The sequence below is a fragment of the Oratosquilla oratoria genome, unplaced genomic scaffold (genome assembly GCF_046742065.1).
Source record: "Oratosquilla oratoria isolate Oo_2021 unplaced genomic scaffold, ASM4674206v1 SCAFFOLD154, whole genome shotgun sequence".
NCBI lineage: Eukaryota > Metazoa > Arthropoda > Malacostraca > Stomatopoda > Squillidae > Oratosquilla > Oratosquilla oratoria.
In genome coordinates this window covers 98,791-117,500 of record NW_027467509.1, presented here as the reverse complement: position 1 = coordinate 117,500, position 18,710 = coordinate 98,791, and the positions used below count along the sequence as shown (strand labels likewise).

The 18,710-nt window shown below is 40.3% G+C and overlaps 1 protein-coding gene across 1 annotated transcript in view; it reads right to left on the bottom strand.

Annotated features, from left to right (window-relative positions):
- The window catches only part of LOC143022734 (uncharacterized), a 2,761-nt gene extending 769 nt beyond the window's left edge, over nucleotides 1–1,992 (bottom strand). The window contains exons 1-2 of the mRNA XM_076181079.1: nucleotides 738–1,992; nucleotides 1–629 (exon numbers count right to left, since the gene is read on the bottom strand). The exon at nucleotides 1–629 is cut by the window's left edge and continues 434 nt beyond it. Of these exons, the coding sequence (XP_076037194.1) occupies nucleotides 1–629; nucleotides 738–1,992 (1,884 nt within the window). The remainder of the gene's footprint in view (nucleotides 630–737) is intronic.
- Nucleotides 1,993–18,710: the final 16,718 nt, after the last annotated feature.

Below are 18,710 nucleotides of genomic sequence, written 5' to 3'. Positions count from 1 at the left end.
AGTAATCAGAGTAAAATGTCTTCTGGCTAAGAAATGACTCCACTTGCGAACCGCTTCAATAATAGCTGTAGCCTCCTTTTCTACAGCAGGATAATGCAACTCACTTCCCTGAAGCGTTCTTGACATGAAAGCTATTGGCCTGCCACCCTGGTTCAATACTGCTGAGATAGCAACCTCTGAAGCATCACACTCCACAACAAAAGGAAGGCTCTCATCCACAGACCTTAGAGAAGCATCCGTAAGCTGCCTTTTCAAGGTGTTAAAGGCAGCTAGTGCTGATTCACTCAATGGAAAAGTTTTTGTGTTTTTCAAGGGTTGGATTTTATCGGAGAAGCCAGGAACCCATTTAGCATAATATGCAAACAACCCTTGAACTCTTCGCAAAGACCCTATATTTGTGGGAGGTGGTAATTCCTGGAGAGGACGTAATCTGTCAGGGTCAGGCCTTATGACATTATTACCAACACAATGCCCAAGAACATTGATTGTAGGCACAGACATAACTGATTTAGATTCATTGAGGGTAAGCTTCCGTTTCTGAATAACCTCCAAAAATTTCTTAACATTGCTATCATGTTCATCCTGAGTTGATCCAGCTACAGTAATATTATCTAGATATGGGAAAGTATCTTAAATAACAACATCTCCAAATAAATTATACATAGCTCTCTTAAAAAATGCTACTCAATTAATGAAACAAAATCGGACTCTGCAAAACTGATATAATTTCCCTGCACCCTCAAAAGCAGTGTACTGCCTCTCACTCTCTTTAATGCTAATTTGGTGGTATGCACTCTTCAAGTCAAATGTGGAAAACACCTTGTACTTTGCAAGACTGTGCACCATGTCCTCTATCCTTGGAAGGGGATATGCATCTAGTTCTGTGTACTGGTTGATGGTTTGAGAATAATCAATACAAAGTCTCTTTTTGTGCCTGTCAAGTGGATCTTTTACAACTACGACCTGTGCTCTCCATGGGGATATGCTTGGCTCAATGATACCTTCAGATAGCAAGCGTGATAACTGGTCACTTATAAACAACTGATCATCTTCACTATAGTGTCTGGATTTAACTGCAATTGGTTTACACTGTTGGGGCAAGTTCGGAAACAGTGAAGGCTCCTCAATATCAGCTGTTGCCAAGGCACAGTTACTAGTTACCCTTAAACTTGGTTTATTTCCCCCATACTGAAAAGTTACACTCTTGTGCTGCTTTTGAAAATCATGACCCAAGATCACATCACAACATAAATCCTTTAAAACCCCTAGCTGAACACATGGATAATTCTGATTGACATGACCCAAGTCTACCGTAACATACCCAGGGGAGCTAGTATTCAAAGATGCTGATGCCATTGAAATCTCCTTGCTTGCAGGAACTACTGTCAGCTTTAGTTTCTGTGCCACTTTCTCACTTATGAAACTATCCGAACTGCATGAGTCAATTAATGCTTTCAGTGAATGACCATTGACAGTGATGTCTGTAGCTGCATGTGAAAGGTTCTTTGGAAAAGTGGCAGCAAGAGTGAGCAGAGTGGGGTTATACAGTGTAGCAGTAGTGCTGTCAGAAGTCTTAGCCTTGGATCTACAGACTTTGGCAAAATGACCTGTCTTACCACAGTTGTTGCATGTAACAGCACGGGCAGGACAACTACTCCTACCTGTAATATGGAATGCATTACCACAAAAATAGCATTTCTTCTTTGACGAATGTGCAGCAGCGACAGTCGAGTCCACAGGTGATCTTCTTTCCGCCTCTTCTTTCATTGACTGTGGTTGTTGGTCATCACAAGGCTGTCCTTGCTGTCCTGGAACTAAAGCAGCTGCATGAGGAACAGGCAAGGAAGACGTGTAGGAATCAGCATTACGCTGGGCAAGATCCAACGTACAGGCCTGACTGTACCCCGCCTCCAGATCCAAGGACTTGTTTTCTAGCAGGCGCTGACGAATAAATGCTGAGGCAATACCGTTAATAAACGCATCACGTACCATCTCCTCCCGGTATTGTTCAGCTGTGACTGCCTTAAAGTTACAATCCTTGCTTAGTTTATGTAACTCTCAGAAATTCATCAAGGGATTCACCTGACTGCTGTCGTCGGGTTGCCAAAACATGCCTTGCAAAAATCTCATTCGGTAACTTGAGGTAAACACTCTCTAGTTTTGCAACGGCACCTTCATACGTAGCACAGTCTTCGATGAGTTCGTACACACTCGGGGATACACAGTTCACTAGAGCCTTCAGCTTGTTGGGTGCGGTCTCTCCACTCTCCATGAAGTTTTGAAAGGTTCGGTGCCAGTGTTTCCACTCCTTGGCCGCCGTAGGAGAGCTGGGATCCGTGTCCAGTCGACAAGGCTTAAGCAGCTTAGCCATGACGAGTATTTTGTTGAATAAATTGTTATGAGACTGAAACACTTGGAAGCAAACTCCAAGCTTTATTCAACAAAATACCGGCTCTAAGATCTATAACATATACAGACAAAATATCTAGCGTTAGCCATACAACACATTAACACAACATAAACAATTTATGACAAACATGCAACACAGCATGAACACAGTACATAACAGAACAAAATAAACACACGTAAACTTACACATCAACAGAGGAACTGCAAGAGGGGAACTACACTCACCCGTGGTGCGACTGTAACTAACAGCACACAGTGATACCAAACATGAAAATAGTTACGCCAGTGTTGCCAGTGTACAATAATTACCACAGTTCTGTCATTATGTCCTGAATAGAAGTGTACGTAGTCTTCTTTATTGGTGGGTTTCAGCTATACTGAAAATTTCACATTTTGATCTATTCTACGGATAATTGTGTCTAGAAAAGGTCATTTTCCATTATTTTAATTTTCTGCAGTAAATTGTATATTTTCATTTACGCTGTTTAATCTCCTGAGTTTGATGTTAATATTTGTATCATCAGGCACAATTACAAGTATGTCATCTGCATATCTAAACCATTTACTATTCCTCCCCATTATTGTCATGTATTCTTCTGTTTCGAGTATTTCCATGTATAAGTTTGTAAACACTGCAGAAAGGGGACTATCCATGGCGAGGCCAGAATGCTGTCTGTATTCAATATTGTTAAAAGTAAAAGCGCCAAATCCTACACAAAGAGAAATTAATTCGAGGTAATAATTTTTGGGGATGGGCAGATCTTCATTTTTCAAATTATTTACTACTCGTTCAACGGAATTTAGAGCGCCATTTATTGATACTCGAGTATATAAAGAGGTGACATCGTAGCTGGCTAGTTTCTTTTTATTGATATCTAAATCTTTTAATCTGTTAATTAGATCCGAAGAATTTCGTAGATGTGCATCACTAATAGTTCCTAAAGTATTGGATAAAGGTTTAGCTAAACATTTGGCTAACTTATGAGGTGCACTATTGATTCCTGAAGTAATGGGGCGCATAGGAATTCCTGTTTTGTGGATCTTAGGCAGGCCGTGCATTCTTGGTGGTAAAGGTGCTTCTTCAAGTAGGTTTACTATTTTTTTCCCTTTCTCTGATTTCTTTAATATTTTCCTCGCTTTTGTTATGAATTTTTTGCCTTAATTTTTTGCGTAACCATTGTTTTTTCTCGTAAGTTTCAATGTCACTGAGTAAACCTAACATTTTATTATTGTAATCTTGTTGGTTAATTACTATTATGCCTCCTCCTTTATCTGCACTTTTGATTATAATATTTTTGTCTTTATTTAGGCAAATTAAAGCATTGAGAAATCTTTATGGAATAACACACTTGTTCTTGTTTGCTAAGGCTTGATAGCATGTGGTAATACCTTGAATAAAACCTTTGTCTACATCATTCATTTTCCATGTATAGTTTTGTTTAGATATTCACTAAATTTCTTTTTGTGAATTCCGACATCGAATTTCATACCTAACGATAGTGCTTAAGTTTCTGTAACTGAGGGTTGTCTGTCTGAAAGGTTCGTTACTAATTCTGGATTACCTGCATTGTTCCAATCACTACTTTCACATAACTGTTTTAATTTTCGTTCTAATTTCTTACTGCGTTCTGCTCTTCGTTTATGAAGTCTATTCGAAAGCCATCGTGGTAACGGTGTCTCACTTGTCTCACTACATTCTCCCATTACTCCTCTGCTTCTTCCACCTTCAGTCTTATTTGTCATAATATAGTCAACATATGTATATGTGTATTTACCTAGTTGTATTTTACGGGAAGGGGAGCTATGCTCGTGGTGTCCCGTCTTCATATCTCATTTTATCTAAGCTGTCTTTAAATTCATGTATTGTTTTTGCACACACCACTTTCTCATCTGACTTGTTCCAGTTGTCTATTACACTGGGGAAAGCTGTTCTATTTCAGATCTCTTCTATAACTGTCTTTCTTGATTTTCTTTCCGTGTCATATTGTATTTCTATCCTCCCATTTTATTAGATCCTATCTATAAATAGTTTCTATGATTTTCATGAGTCTATAAATAGTTATCAAATCTCCTTTCTCTCTTCTTTGCTCTAATGTCTGTAGCTCAAGTTTTGTTAGTCTCTCTTCATATGATAGTTTTGAGAGTGTTGGTGCAAATTTTGTAATTGCACCTTGTATTCTTTCAAGTTTTGTTATAAAAAAAATTGTACTTGGTGACCACATCGTCGCTGCATATTCCAATCTTGGTCTTATCAAAGTGATTAGTATTTTCTTCACCATTTCTTCATCCAGGTATGTAAATGCCACTTTGATTGTTCTCATTAAATTATAAGTTTCTCCCAAAATCTTGTTTATATGTTTCTCAGGTGACATGTTATTCATAATGACTCCCAGGTCCTTCTCATTTTCTACTTTTTTTATTCCTCCCAATTTATATGATCCTACTATTCTTTTATTGCTTCCAAATTCCATTATACTACACTTTTTGGTATTGAATTCCATCTCCCACTTCCTACTCCATTCCCATATTATATTAAGATCGCTCTGTTGTGACACAATCTTCTTCAGTGTTCACTTTTTTCAACAGTTTTGCATCATCCGCAAAGAAGCTCATATAACTTTCCATTCCTTCATCCATATCATTAATATATAAAGCAAACATTATTGGGGCCAGAACTGTTCCTTGTGAAACGCCACTTATTACTTCATCCCAATTAGAGTGTTTGTCGCTTGTCACTACGCTTATTTTACTTTCTTGCAAAAAGTCTTCCATCCATTTAAGCAGTTTGCCCTGTATTCCTCCTGCAGTTTCTAATTTCTTAAGCATTTTCTTATGTGGTACTTTGACAAAAGCTTTTAGGTCTAGAGATGCACAATCAGCCCATCCATCTCCTGTATTATATCTATTAGCCTTGAATAGAAACACATTAAGCTTGTGATGCATGATTGTCCTTGTCTGAATCCAAATTGCCTTGGATTTAGCACATTGTTTTTTTTTTTAAATACCTTACCCATCCACTTTTGATCATTCTTTCACAAGTTTTTGCTATTGTACTTGTTAGAGAGACCGGTCTATAGTTTGTAGGGTCTTCTTTATTTCCCCCTTTATATATAGGTACTATATTTGCTCTTCTCCAATCTTTTGGAACTTTTCCTTCTTTCAATGAACTGTTTATTAGGCTATGTATTTTGTCTGCCAGTTCATTCCTGCATTCTTTCAAAATCCAGTTTGCTATTTCATCTGGTCCATGCGATTTTCTGACATCAAGATTACTCAAGTGTTTCATTATTTCATTCCTTGTTACTTCTATTTCTTTCATAGGGGGGACTTTCTCTTCCCATTCGATATCTCCAGGTTGTATGTTCTCCCTTGTAAACACCGATTTAAAATGCTTGTTCATAATTTCTGCCATTTCTATTTCCTCTGTGTATTCAAGTCCTTGTCTTAATTTCTCTAAATCTTGTTTGTTTTTCAGTTTATTGTTTACAAATCTGTAAAATAGTTTTGGTTGATCTTTACATTTCTGACATCTTTTTCATATTTTCTCTTTTCCTCTCTGCAAACTTGTAAATATTAATTTCTATAATTAGTATATATTTTTCAGGTCTTTTGTCGTTTTTTCCTTTTTATCCAAGCTTTATCTCTTTTGTCTTTTAACTCCCTACAACTTATGTTGTACCAGCTCTTTATATATTCTTTTTCTTCCTTTTGTCTTGGGACATACTTTTCCTTTATAAATTTTTGTCATAATATTCCATTTCTCTTCCACTGTTGTTTCCTCTTTATATATTCTTTCCCAGTTTTATTTGATCAAAATTTGTTTTTTTCATACATCAATCTTCCTTTTCTATATTGTTCATTTCTTTTCATGTATTTTTCCTCACTTAATTCCAGTTCAGTCAATATGTGGTCACTTTTACTTATAAGTGTCTTGTATTCAATCTTTTCCACTATTTCAGGTTCTGATGTGATTATTAGGTCCAGTCTCGATGGTTCTTCATTTCTATACCTAGTGTTCTCTTGAATCCATTGGGTCATTGTATGGTCAATAATCATCTCAAGTAGAACATTTCCCCATGAGTCGTCTCCCCCCCCCCCTTTGCTGTCATCTCTAACCGGCAGACTTCTTTGCAATTAAAGTCGCCCATTGTAACTATTCTTACATCATCCATTATCTTATTTAATGTTATCCTTGTGTCTTCTAACATACTTTTATGTTCTCTCTCTTCCCATGAGGCCGTTTTTGGAGGCACATAATTTATTACAAACTTTCTGCTCTTCCTATCTCTGTCTTCCACATCCATCATAATCATCTTTATTCTTTCCATATGTGACATTCCTTATGTTTATATCCTTAGTCAGGAACATAACTCAACCCCCTTGTTTTGTCTTTCTGTTTCTAATCCAATAATTATATGCACCATGTCCTACACCTGTGGTTCTTAACCTGGGGTACCTGTACCCCCAAGGGATACGAAACCTTAATCCTGGGGGTACGAGACATGATACCCAGTGCAATGGTACTGTTTATTTACAACGAGAAAGCAAACAAGGTTTGCATCACTCATACTTTTCATATATTTGCATTGTATTTGTATTGGATGGGGGTACGAGAATTTTTTTCTGAGATATCAAGGGGTACTAAGGGCACTGGAAAAGGCTAAGAACCACTGTCCTACACTGTTGGGTTGTATTTGTCCTTTTAATTTTGTCTCTACAATTCACATTATGTCCGGTCCTTTCTCCTTCAGATAATCATAAGGTTCGTTCAAGCCTGTTATTAAAACATTTATATTTGTGTAAGACTTAATTTTCTGCTACTTCGATTGTATTTTCTGTTTTCCTTTTGTTTTTCTCTTATGAGCCATTTTCTCACTTTTGTATTCACTACTATCCAATAGAATTCCTCTTTTTCTGACTTTGTTCTGTTCTCGTTTTTTTCCTTAGCTTCTTTTCGTTTTTTTCCTCTCTCCTCTTTATTTGTTTCTCTTTTTATCCATACCTTTTTATATTGTTCACTGTCTGTTAGTTACCCTGTTTTTGCTAAGATATTTGCTGCTATCGTTTGTGACCCGAATTTAATCTTAATTGGTTTGGTCTATCTGTACTATATTTTCCAAGACTATACATTTCTTCTATTTTCCCAATTTCAGGTTCATCTTCCCAAACTAATTCTAATATATTGTTTAATTTTTCTTTTTCCCCCTTAATTCTCATAGTCCTGTTTAAGTTATACTTCTCTTCCATCTCTAATATACAAGGTAACCAAAAAAGTTCTGTCCATTTTTAAACGAAAAAAAAGAAAGAAAAGGAAAACGCATTACATTATGTGTAACTTATATTTAGTGTTCGAAGTAATTGCCATCGGCATCCAGCACCTGCCAACGTGTCTCCAGCTGTTCAATCCCTTTGTGGTAAATCTCGGGGGGTTTTGGACGCAAAAAAGTCCGTGAGGGCTTGGCGCAAGTCTGCTTCATTGGTAAAGGATTTCCCATGAAGATGATTATCCAGGGAGTGGAAGAGGTGGTAATCGGATGCACAAGGTCAGGTGAATAAGGTGGATGGCACAAAGTCTCCCACCCAAGTTGGTGTATGGTATCCCTGACCACTCGCGCAACATGCGGCCTGGCATTGTCATGGAGGAAAAGCACACCTTTGCAATTCACCAGTGCTGGCTCCTTCTGGCGCAATGCCTGTTGCACAGGTATCAATTGCTGCGAGTATAGGTCTCCAGTGACCGTTTGGCCTGTTGGTAGCAGCTCATAATGAACCACTTGATGACCTGTCCACCAGACACAAAGCATAATCTTGCGTGGATGCATAGGTGGTCCTGCAGTGTGAGGGACAGCATCCTGAGGTGACAACCAATGTCTGGAACGCTTGGGAGTTTTGTACAGAACCCACTTTTCATCACTGGTAAGCACTCAATTGAATAAGGATACGGTACGGTGGCGAGAAAGCAGTGATATGCAGGCTGCCACTCATCTCTTGTGGACCTCCAACAGCATGTGTGGAACCCACTTGCTCAGTTTGAACATCTTACCTAGGCGGTGCAGGTGAAGTCTAACTGTTTCATCGGAAATGTTGAACTGTCTTGCAAGTTCACCACACATCAGACTACTGTCCTCTTCAATGGCCGCCTTCAGGACTCCGTCATTCAAAACCTGTGGTCGACCACGGCAAGGCTCATCATGGAGGGACAAATCTCCCAACTTGAATTTTTGAAACCAAAGCCTTGCAGTACGTTCATTCACAGCACTATCCCCAAACGCTTGAGATATGCGGCGACTTGATGCAGTTGCTGATAAGCCCACTTTGAAGTCGTAAAGCTAACGGCTGTAGACATTTCCATCCTTCTCCGCTGCTGTCCGGTGTATAACTGATGGGTGGGCCTGGGCCCTGGGGTGCCGCCGATTCCTCACTTGTGTGGATGAACGTTTACCAGTTAGCCTTTAAACGTGTACAAACATAGGAAACTCTGTAGTTTTACTGGAGCTACCATTTTCTAACCATTAGGTGAGAAAGAAAATGGATATAAATAATACTAATTAACCATGTAATGTCTTGGGGAGAGTAAAAGATCGTGCGTCAACAGTTAATGTGCCTCAAACATGTATGCCTAAAATGTAAAAAAGTAGCAAATACGTAAGGTTAAGAGTTGTTAGACGGAACATATGAACATATAGATAATTTGTTCTCATCATTATATAAAGTTGATATATAAATGATTAAATGTTCACAAAGTATAGTAAGAAAAATTTACATGGCACTGCATGATTTAATGAAAACACTTTCATATGTGTAAATATGTTGGAAATATCCGTGCTAGTTTATGTACAGTTCAACATAGACCCGGATGGCTTTAACTTGTAACAAGCTCCTTGTCCTCTGACTGCTTCAGATATGTGACAGAGGGCTTTTACGGAATCAAGATTTAATTAATTTCTGATATGTTTTTATTAGGTGTAATTTAGAAAACAACCGTTCAGCGGCTGTTTGTGACAGGCAGAGCCAATATCTGTATTGCAAATGTAGCCACAGTTTTAAAGGGATACTCATCACTGTATTTCACAGTTGCAAGCTTGTTATAAAATTTGATTGGCTCTCCTGCTTTCTCTGTTACCTCAGTGGGCAATGGAATACTGTCTAAGCTTCTCCAATTGTTGTCAAGTGTTTGAATCTCTCCTTCATATAGTGTCGGCTCGTAGCAAAAATTAGTGGGGGTGCTGCTCTAGAAAATTTTTAGCCTTTGTTTTAGTATTGTGTAAAAGGAAACAAACAGGTATAAAAAGAAAATTTATTATGAAACTTGACAAAATCCTAAAAGAAAAGTAAAATTGAAAATTTTTATTTACTTAAACCCAAATTGTTACAATTCAAGGTTGATCCATTCAATAACAAACTCAATTCTTCTTGTTTTAGTTTGCGCGAAAAGATCAATAATTTTCTCCTTGATGTCTGCATGACAACTAACGAAATTTTTCTCCATTGAAAACACTGCAAGTGCATTTAGTCTTTCAGATTTCATTGCTTCTTAGGAAAGTTTTTATTCTTTTCAGTGTTGAAAAGCAGCGTTCTGCCTCTGATGTAGTCATGGGAATTGTCAAGAAGATTTTTATCAGTTTCGTAATTTTAGTAGGAACATCATCTAGATTATTTTCCAAGGCAAATTTCAGTAACTCAATTAATTTTCACTATTCATGAACATCAGACCTGCAATAGAATAATTTTAGTTCAGTTTCAAGCTTTTCTTTGTCAATCATGGGATATGGTTCAGTGGTCAGTACTATCATTTCTGTAGGAAACTAATTCTTAAAACTAGTGAAGCATTTCTTGTTGAACAATTTGGCAGCTACTAAGTGTTTAGTGGAAGAATATCTGCCCATCATATCAACACATATACAGTCACACACTTCCTTAGCTTCTGCCATGAGTGTCTTTGAAGGATTCTCACAGTACTTTTGAGTTTCTTAATTCTAAAATAGCAGTTTTCAAATTTGTTATACATTCATTAACTTTAAACACACTAATTTCTCGAGATTGCATTTGGTTGTAAATATTTTAAACAGGAGGCATAATCTAATGAAAAGTTCTTATCAAAACATGAAATTATCATCATTCAGGTATTCCAAAATTCCTGTTGCCTCTGCAATGGTTTGGTCTGCATTTGATGTTGACTGAATTTCAGTAAGGCAGTTTTTTAAGGTTGCAAATTTTCATGAACTCTGTTTATGATCCGCCACCTTGTACAGGATGGACGTGGAATGCTGACGTCTTTATGCTTCTTGAGAATGGACACACATTGCAGTAATCTTGAGAAGAATATTGGAATAGCCAGAATGTTAGAGAAAAATATTCTTGCGTTTCGTGTAATACTTGCTGCATTTCTCATTATTAAATTAAGTTGATGTGCATAACAGTGAATGAAATGTGCATTATTTTAAATTCCTTTTATTTTTGCTTGAACTCGTGCTTTTTGCCTCTCATGACATTTGCACCATCAAATGTCTGAGCTATCAGTTTTTGTCCATTTCCTTGAATGATTATATCTAATTGTTCTAAAATACGTTTTGATATGCCATCTGCAGTTTGATTTTCTGGAATAAAGAATCCCCAAAAACGCTCAAATATTTCTCCATTCAATACGTGCCGTAGAACAAGGACCATTTGAGTGTGCTCTGAAACATCTGTTGTGTCATCAGCCATCACAGCTACAAAGGAAGCTTTTCTAATTTCTGTCCTTATCTCCTCATGGTATATTTGTAGCAGGCAGTCAAGTATCTCATTCTGAATGGTCTTAGAAACCAGTAAAGTCTTCAAAGGTGTTTCAAAGTGATTCTTCAAATCTGGATCTAATTTAGATGCAAAATTTACTAATCCTCTAAATATCCCTGGATTAACGGAATCCTCTTTTTCATCATGTCCACGCAAGGGAGTTTCAAATTTTCAACAAAAGAAAATGCAGTCTATTATTTTGGACAAAATTTCACGGTTCTTTTTAACCTTTATATTATGCTCATTGATTGAAAGTCTGTATGCCTCACTAAGTTTCTCCTTAATATTTACAGTTCCTAAAAGTGACAGCGAAACTACATTATCAACGTGCTTCTTTGACTTTTCATGCTTTTCAGTTTTTTCTTTCATTTTTGTTTATATTTCTAAAACCATCTTTTGTCCACGTTACATCACCTCCAAACAGCAAAAATGGGAAGCAAAATGGAGCATTTTTTACTTCACAGCCGCAAAGCCAATTTTTCCTTTGGTACTATTCAGAATTAAAGCTATGAATATATTTCTTGTTGCTTATGCCAGGCTGAGATATTTGAATATCTGGTGTTGAACGGCCTCTTTTCTTAACTGTAACTTTCTCATGTAGAGACAGCTGTGAAAACTTAAGCTGCTGAAGTTCACTTACAGTCACAGAACTTATTTCTTGGGGATGCAAGGACGCCACAACAGAATTGATTTCTTGGGGATGCAAGGACGCCACCACAGAATTGATTTCTTGGGGATGCAAGGCCATGGTTTAAGTTTTCTGTAAAATAAAAGAACCGAAAATAATAATAATAATAATCAAATAGAATAACTGGAAGCAGGATGATAATCTAATTCTACACACTATTACATTGAAGAATATGGTACAGTAATACATGCGGAGTCAAAAAGAAACGCTACCTTTCTCTAGCACGCCAGGGTCGGCACTGCGGGAGCGACATAATGAGTTCGACGCGCGTTCGCACATTCAAACGGTTTGTGGACAATGAAGTCCCGCCCACAAAAAGTCAGACTCAGACAGACTTTTGTCAAACCGTTTAATCAGCGTGTTCGACAACCAGCTACCCCGTTCACACATCACTTTTAACACGTGTCTGTCGAACTGCGTTTGACGAACCGTTAGACTGCGCACTCAATTCAAATTTTGTAATTCGTTCTGTACGTTGGTCCTACTCTCCACTGTCCGCTCACACGTTCTATGTGATATCACGCTTGCGGTCCCGTGAGACATGCAAAACGTTCTCCTTCTTTACCTCTGTAGGTTCTGTACGTATACATACATCATATAACTAGACATTAAGCAATAAAGATTAAATATGATGTTTTTCGTATTAGGGTAGACTTAGCTATAATATAAACGGTATTCGGTAGTCTTAATTTCTTTACCAGTGCCCATTTATCCACAAATTTAGGGCACTTGTCACATTTTTATCTTGGTTAATGAAAAAAAACTACAGGGCATCCCGTTTCTGCAGAGGCCCAAGCTATTTGGGGGGGGGGGGTACAAGGCATCCAGTTTCTGCAGAGGCCCAAGCTATTTGGGGGGTGGGTACAAGGCATCCAGTCTCTGCAGAGGCCTAAGCTATGGGGGGGGGGGGGCTCTAAGGAATCCAGTGTCTGCAGAGGCCAAACTATTTGGAGGAGGGATCCTTCTCAGCTGATTTTGACCAAACTTGTTTTTATTTTGAACAAACTTGTTTCAAAGACAAGTAATATACAGTACAGTCAACCTCGCCCAAGTCGAACCGGCATAAGATGAATTTCATCCAAGTTGAAGGAAATTCAGGCAGGTTTCATACCTTTTCTGTTGACATGGTTGAATTATCATGTTTCTGTTGAATTATCAAGTCGAAGAAAAATTTCTGGTCCCAACAGATTCGACTTAGCCAAGGTTGACTGTGTATACATGGCAGCAGTCAGCCATAGCCAGAATATTGATTCTGAGTGTCATCCATGCAATCAAGCGTTGGCTTTGATTGATATCCAGTTGCATCAATTGATGAAATAATCCAACAATCTATTTCAAACATAAAAACAAATTGCATTTTTATTCAGATTATACAAAGATAGAAACGATACAAAAATATACATGTTTTTGGATAATCATACAGTACAAATACTACTATCCCCCCTCTACATGAAACAGGAAGAACAGGGTGTCTCAGGTCTCTGTACAGTAAATTACGTTTTCTCTTCAATGATCATACAGCATTGATACACATTTATGAAACAGGAATCAGTTGCAGTGTTGCAGTGTGGACACCATACAGTAAATTACATGTACTGTTTTCTCTTGAATGATCACACCGTATTGATATATGGCAGTCAATGTCTCATGACTCTTGAATGATCATACAGTATTTTGTACAGGTGTTTGACAGTCCAACACTACCTGATTTTTGTTCAATACTGTACTGTCAAATTTTACATGGGAGAGTGTGTTTTACCCAGACTTTGGTTAATCTTTACACAGTCACGAATGTTGTGTGGAACCTTGCGCCGGGGCATAACTTGGAAACTGAAGGGTATATCGCCCTATAAGTACTTGAAACTGTTCAGTGTAGGTCTGCCTGCACCAACACGGTTCTTTCCACCACCTATCATCTTCCTTCGGCATGTTGCAGTAGGCTGCACACCAGTCGTCTTGGTGCTCACAAGATGTTTTCTCCATCTTTTCCCATGGGCATTGGCAGCACCTGAGTATCGTCCAAAACAATGAAGCGCTGAAGCCAAGGCAGTATCAGTCCCTGAGGCAAGTTTCTGCACTTGTTTGGTGAAGGTTTTTAGATTCCCCAAGAGAATCTTTGTCCTGCATGTACCTAAGTTGAATTGCCTGAAATGCCTCGTTCAGTCCATTCAATATCGGATCATTTTCACAGCTGTCATCACCAGAATTTGACGTGTTTGAAGCGGAACTGCAGGCGTCATACTTGTTTTGCAGCACACGTTGAAGTTGTAAACTGTCAAGCGGTCTCATAGCACAAGGAGAAGAGCCAGCATTTCCACAGTGGATTTTCCTCACAATCCTCCACTGGTGGGTTGTCATGATCGATCTCTTGGTCATTTGCATTCTCAGAACTAGTTTCCACGGGCATGATGGGTTGTGTGGCCTTCTCAGGTTCCGTGGGTTTCTGCTGGTGATTAAGTGACACAAACCAATCATCTGGGACATTAGCACAACCAGTTGCAACTTTGTACAAAAGCATCCTCATTGCTGGATTGTTGATGGGAATGAAGTTCCAACAGGACTGGGCATTGTACTTCTTTATAACTAGGTACTGATGCTTGCATGGTCCACCTGTAATGCAAAATGAAAACGTAAGAGATTTTGTTTAATATTCATTGTCAGGTGTAGGGATCATTCAAGTGTTACTAATGCAGTGAAGGGGAGGGGGTTCTGCTCAGAAGCGTAGATGAATGTACTATCCTGTACGTTGTTGTTGGGAGGGGGTTAAAAATTCCAGATGATTTTGCACATGTGATAATTGAATGGTCCCCTATGATTTTTCCATTAAGGAAACAGACCTGATATTAAAGGGGATAGACTGGGATACTACCAGGGAGGTATTTGTCTACATGTAGCTCTCCCATTGGCATTTTTGCCAACTGCTAGTGCTATGGTGTCGCAGTGCAATTTCGAAGATGATTTTGCAATAATTTACAGGTGCACATACAGGAAAATACATCCCGTGTACATGTTCCTGTAAGAAGATTAAAGCTGGAAAGGCTAATACATGTACGCTGGATCTTCATTAGCTGTGAAACTGAAGTTATTGCCAGCAGTCAGCTTAGTTAGCTAATCAGTTAAATCTATCATCTGGATCCCATTCAATTGGCTTGGGCAGTCTAGTGCCAGCCATAACCCAAATATAAGAAAGTCTCACCTGTCATGTTCTCTCCTATCTCGCAAAGGGCCACTTCAGACAGAAATGACGATTCCTCCAGTGAGATGTCTGGTTTGTCTGGTGCATCAATCGTCAGGAGGAGGAACCTGAAGAAGAGCAAGTCAGCAGATACAGTAGCCTCCACCCCCACCACAACAGACGAGCAGACGGTATCCGGACACGCCATCAGGGAGCTCCTGCACAAGGCCAATATCCTGACGCAGAAGAAAGAGGCTGAAGGACCTGAGGCCGAGATCCAGGACTTCTCAAGGCACCTGTGTTCACGACTGAGAAGAGTGTCCCCCGTGAACTTAAAGGTGCTGTTCGGGAAGATCCTGGAGGAACCGCCTGAAGGGACATCTTCCATCACCAACCCCAGGCTAATCCTCGATTCTCTGACAGGGACACCACAACCTCCTCCAGCGTCATCACAGTGGCAACAACCTCCCGTGGGAGTCCAGGCAGCAGCGATGGCCCCTCCTCCAAAGAAGCCAGCAACAACCCTACCAGCCCATACAGTACCAGCAACAACAGTTCGTCCAACAACCATACCAGCAACAGCAACCTATATTCTACATCCCGCAGCAGCAGCAGCAGCCAGTCTCCCCGTACCAAAACCTGCAGCTACTCCCACCACAGCAGCCACAAGTTTGGATGCCATGGATTGCGACGCCATCATATAACTTCCTTTCTCCAGCACCTGTCTCCACTACCTCGCCAAGTACTTTCGTTTTCCACTTCTCTGCTGCCTTGGATATGTTGCCCTCCATGCCATCCCCCAGCGTCTCGACCCCCAACGTTGTCTGCTGCCTTGGATATGTTGCCCTCCATGCCATCCCCCAGCGTCTCGACCCCCAACGTTGTCTGCTGCCATGGATCTGATGGCCACATCCCCCAGCCTGACACCCTACAGAGTGCGTCGAAGGAAGACAGTAACCACGATTGAACACGTGTCTAAAATATATATTGTAAATATAATGTATTTTGTATTTTTTCCTAGATAACAATATCTTTTGTCGACCTTTTTATATTCCCATATATTTTTATGTATGTATCTGAATAGAATCGCCAATGACGACGATGTCAATCACATAAATCTTGTACGTTAGCGAGTCTATGCTTCTACCAACCACGCTACTGAGGTTATAGAATTCTTCAACCTCGGGGTTAATCTACACCCGCAGGATTTGAGTCGACAGCTAAGTGCCGTCCTAATCTCAATTTTACGAAGAACCAGCCCACCCATAGGTAGTGGTGAAGCAGGTACGTATCCTTGATGGACTTTCGTCGTTGTAATACCTGAATAGAATCGCCAATGACGACGATGTCAATCACATAAATTCCGACAGTTGTCACCGGACTCGAACCCAGGATTTCTATGTTAGCAAGTCTATGCTTCTACCAACCATGCCACTGAGGCTATAAATGAAGAAACTATATCTTGAATGTCATGAAAATTAAAAATATAAGTAATGAGAGAGACTTGAAAACACATGAACATTATTAACAAAACATATCTTGGTAATACAGTGAAAAGCAGTAAATTGAAATATACACTGAAAAGCAAGAACCTAAAGATATACAATGAAGAGCAAAAAGTTAAAATGTACAATGAAAAGCACAGTTGAATTATATAAGGAATGATTAATAAATAGCTTAACAAACATAGAAGAAATCTTAGTTTGAAATGACAATACAAACAATAAACTTAAAGTAAAATTGACCAGTTAACCCTCCTAATCCCCTACGGCATCTCATCCTCCTGAACTGACCGCATTTGACCCGCTGCGTTAATTAGAGTGTCCCTCAGGGTATTGGAGGGGGGGGGAGGATTATGGAGGAGGAGAAGATGAGTCTCCCTAGGGGAAGGGATTTGGTTGATCCTGAAATGGCTGAGGGAAGGAAGGAATACAGACTGGTTATTTCAAAACATTTGTATTAAAGGCACATAGTTAATTAGTTAATCAAATCTGTGTATCTGCCTGTCTCTCACTACGTCTGTCTAATTATATAAAATTTTGACTTAAGACATTTTTATTCATGAATAGAACAGGCTTTGTGGTGAGACATTCATTTTCATTTTGTATACATTTAAGGCATCTATACTTGTGTTAGTCGTCCTCTGGGATAGACAAGTCTCTCTTGCCAAGGTACTGCTCCTGCCTCTGAAGCGTAGTAGTAGGCCAGGTAATCTCGAGTAGCCTTTGATTGTCTTGTGTAGTTTGATCCCTTTCGACGCATGAGTTGTTCCATGAGATTCGGCTCCTCCCTCCAAGCTCCAGGTAGCATGTTGTGCTGAGCATCTTCGCGATCGACGTCGATGGGAACAAAGGGATAGTGGTCGAGTATGAGATTGTGCAAGACACATCCACACATGGTGAGCAGCTTCACTACTTTAGGTTCCTGTTGTATGGTGGTGCCGAAGAAGCGCAATCTCATTATTTCGTGACACTTCGCAGGTACCTCGCAACACTGCGTAATTACGTCGCAAGGGTGCGTAAACGCCTCGCCTCATCCCGTGACACCTCGCAAGGAAACACCGCGTCCACGTCACGGCACTGCGCAAGACATCGCAACACAAACTCGTGCCATGCCGCAAGACCTCGCACTCGCGTCGCAACATGTGTAACGACGTTGGCACATTTTGGGGTGTTTTCACCACGAGGTGGCACGACCCCACGTCGCAACAAAAAAGTGCGTAGTTGTCAACCTACCTTACAGTTTCTCCTGGATTCCTCTGGCAGCAAGAGTGTCCTAAATTGTAGCGGGACTAGCTAGCTCAAATGCCTTTTCTAAGTCGAAGACGACGACCATGGCGTGACCTTGCTCCACATGGCTCTAGAGTGTCGCGATGCATTGAGCCGTGCCCACCCCTCTGGTGAAGCCATAGAGGTTCTCTGGTATGGTCCCAGTTTCCACAGGAGTCCTCGAATAACCATCCTCTCCATGACCTTCCCCAGGCAGCTCGTCAGGGAGATAGGACGGTATTTTCCGGGCTCCCTGGGCTTAGGGATAGGCACGATGTCAGCCTGGTTCCAGTTGGAAGTCATTCACAGGACCAACTACTGTTTAGCACCTGGAGGAGTGCTTGTTCACCAGCCTCCCCCAGGTGTGCAATCATGGAGTACGTCACCAGGTTGCTCCCTGGAGCAGTGTCAGTGGCTCTCCTAAGTGAGGCTCGTGGACGGTGAATGGCGTGTCCGCGTCACCCAGACAACCCATGGCGGCTTGTACCCTGGCCCTTCTTGGCTGGTGTAGCATAGCCTGCCTCTGCTGGAGCTCGACGGGTAGCGTGGCTGTGTTCGTGCGTTTGGCAAACTCTTGCGCCAGACTTTCTGCCTCGCACTGTGGTGCACTGAGAGCACGGAGAGGTGGAGTACGACTGTGGAGTTTCCTCCACAGATCCTTTAGCGTAGTGGACTCGCTAAATCTTTGGCACCATTCCAGCCACTTGTTGCTACGCACACGTCGAGCTGTCTCTTTGGCCTCTTCGACGGCACTCCGAAGGTTGGCCAGGTTGGCAGGGTTGTGGTGTCGGCGCAGGATCTTACTAGGAGGTTGACTCTGTGGTTGGCATCCTTGATCTCCTGTAGTACCAACCATCACGATGTCTCCTCCTGTTGAGGGCGGTCTTAGGAATTG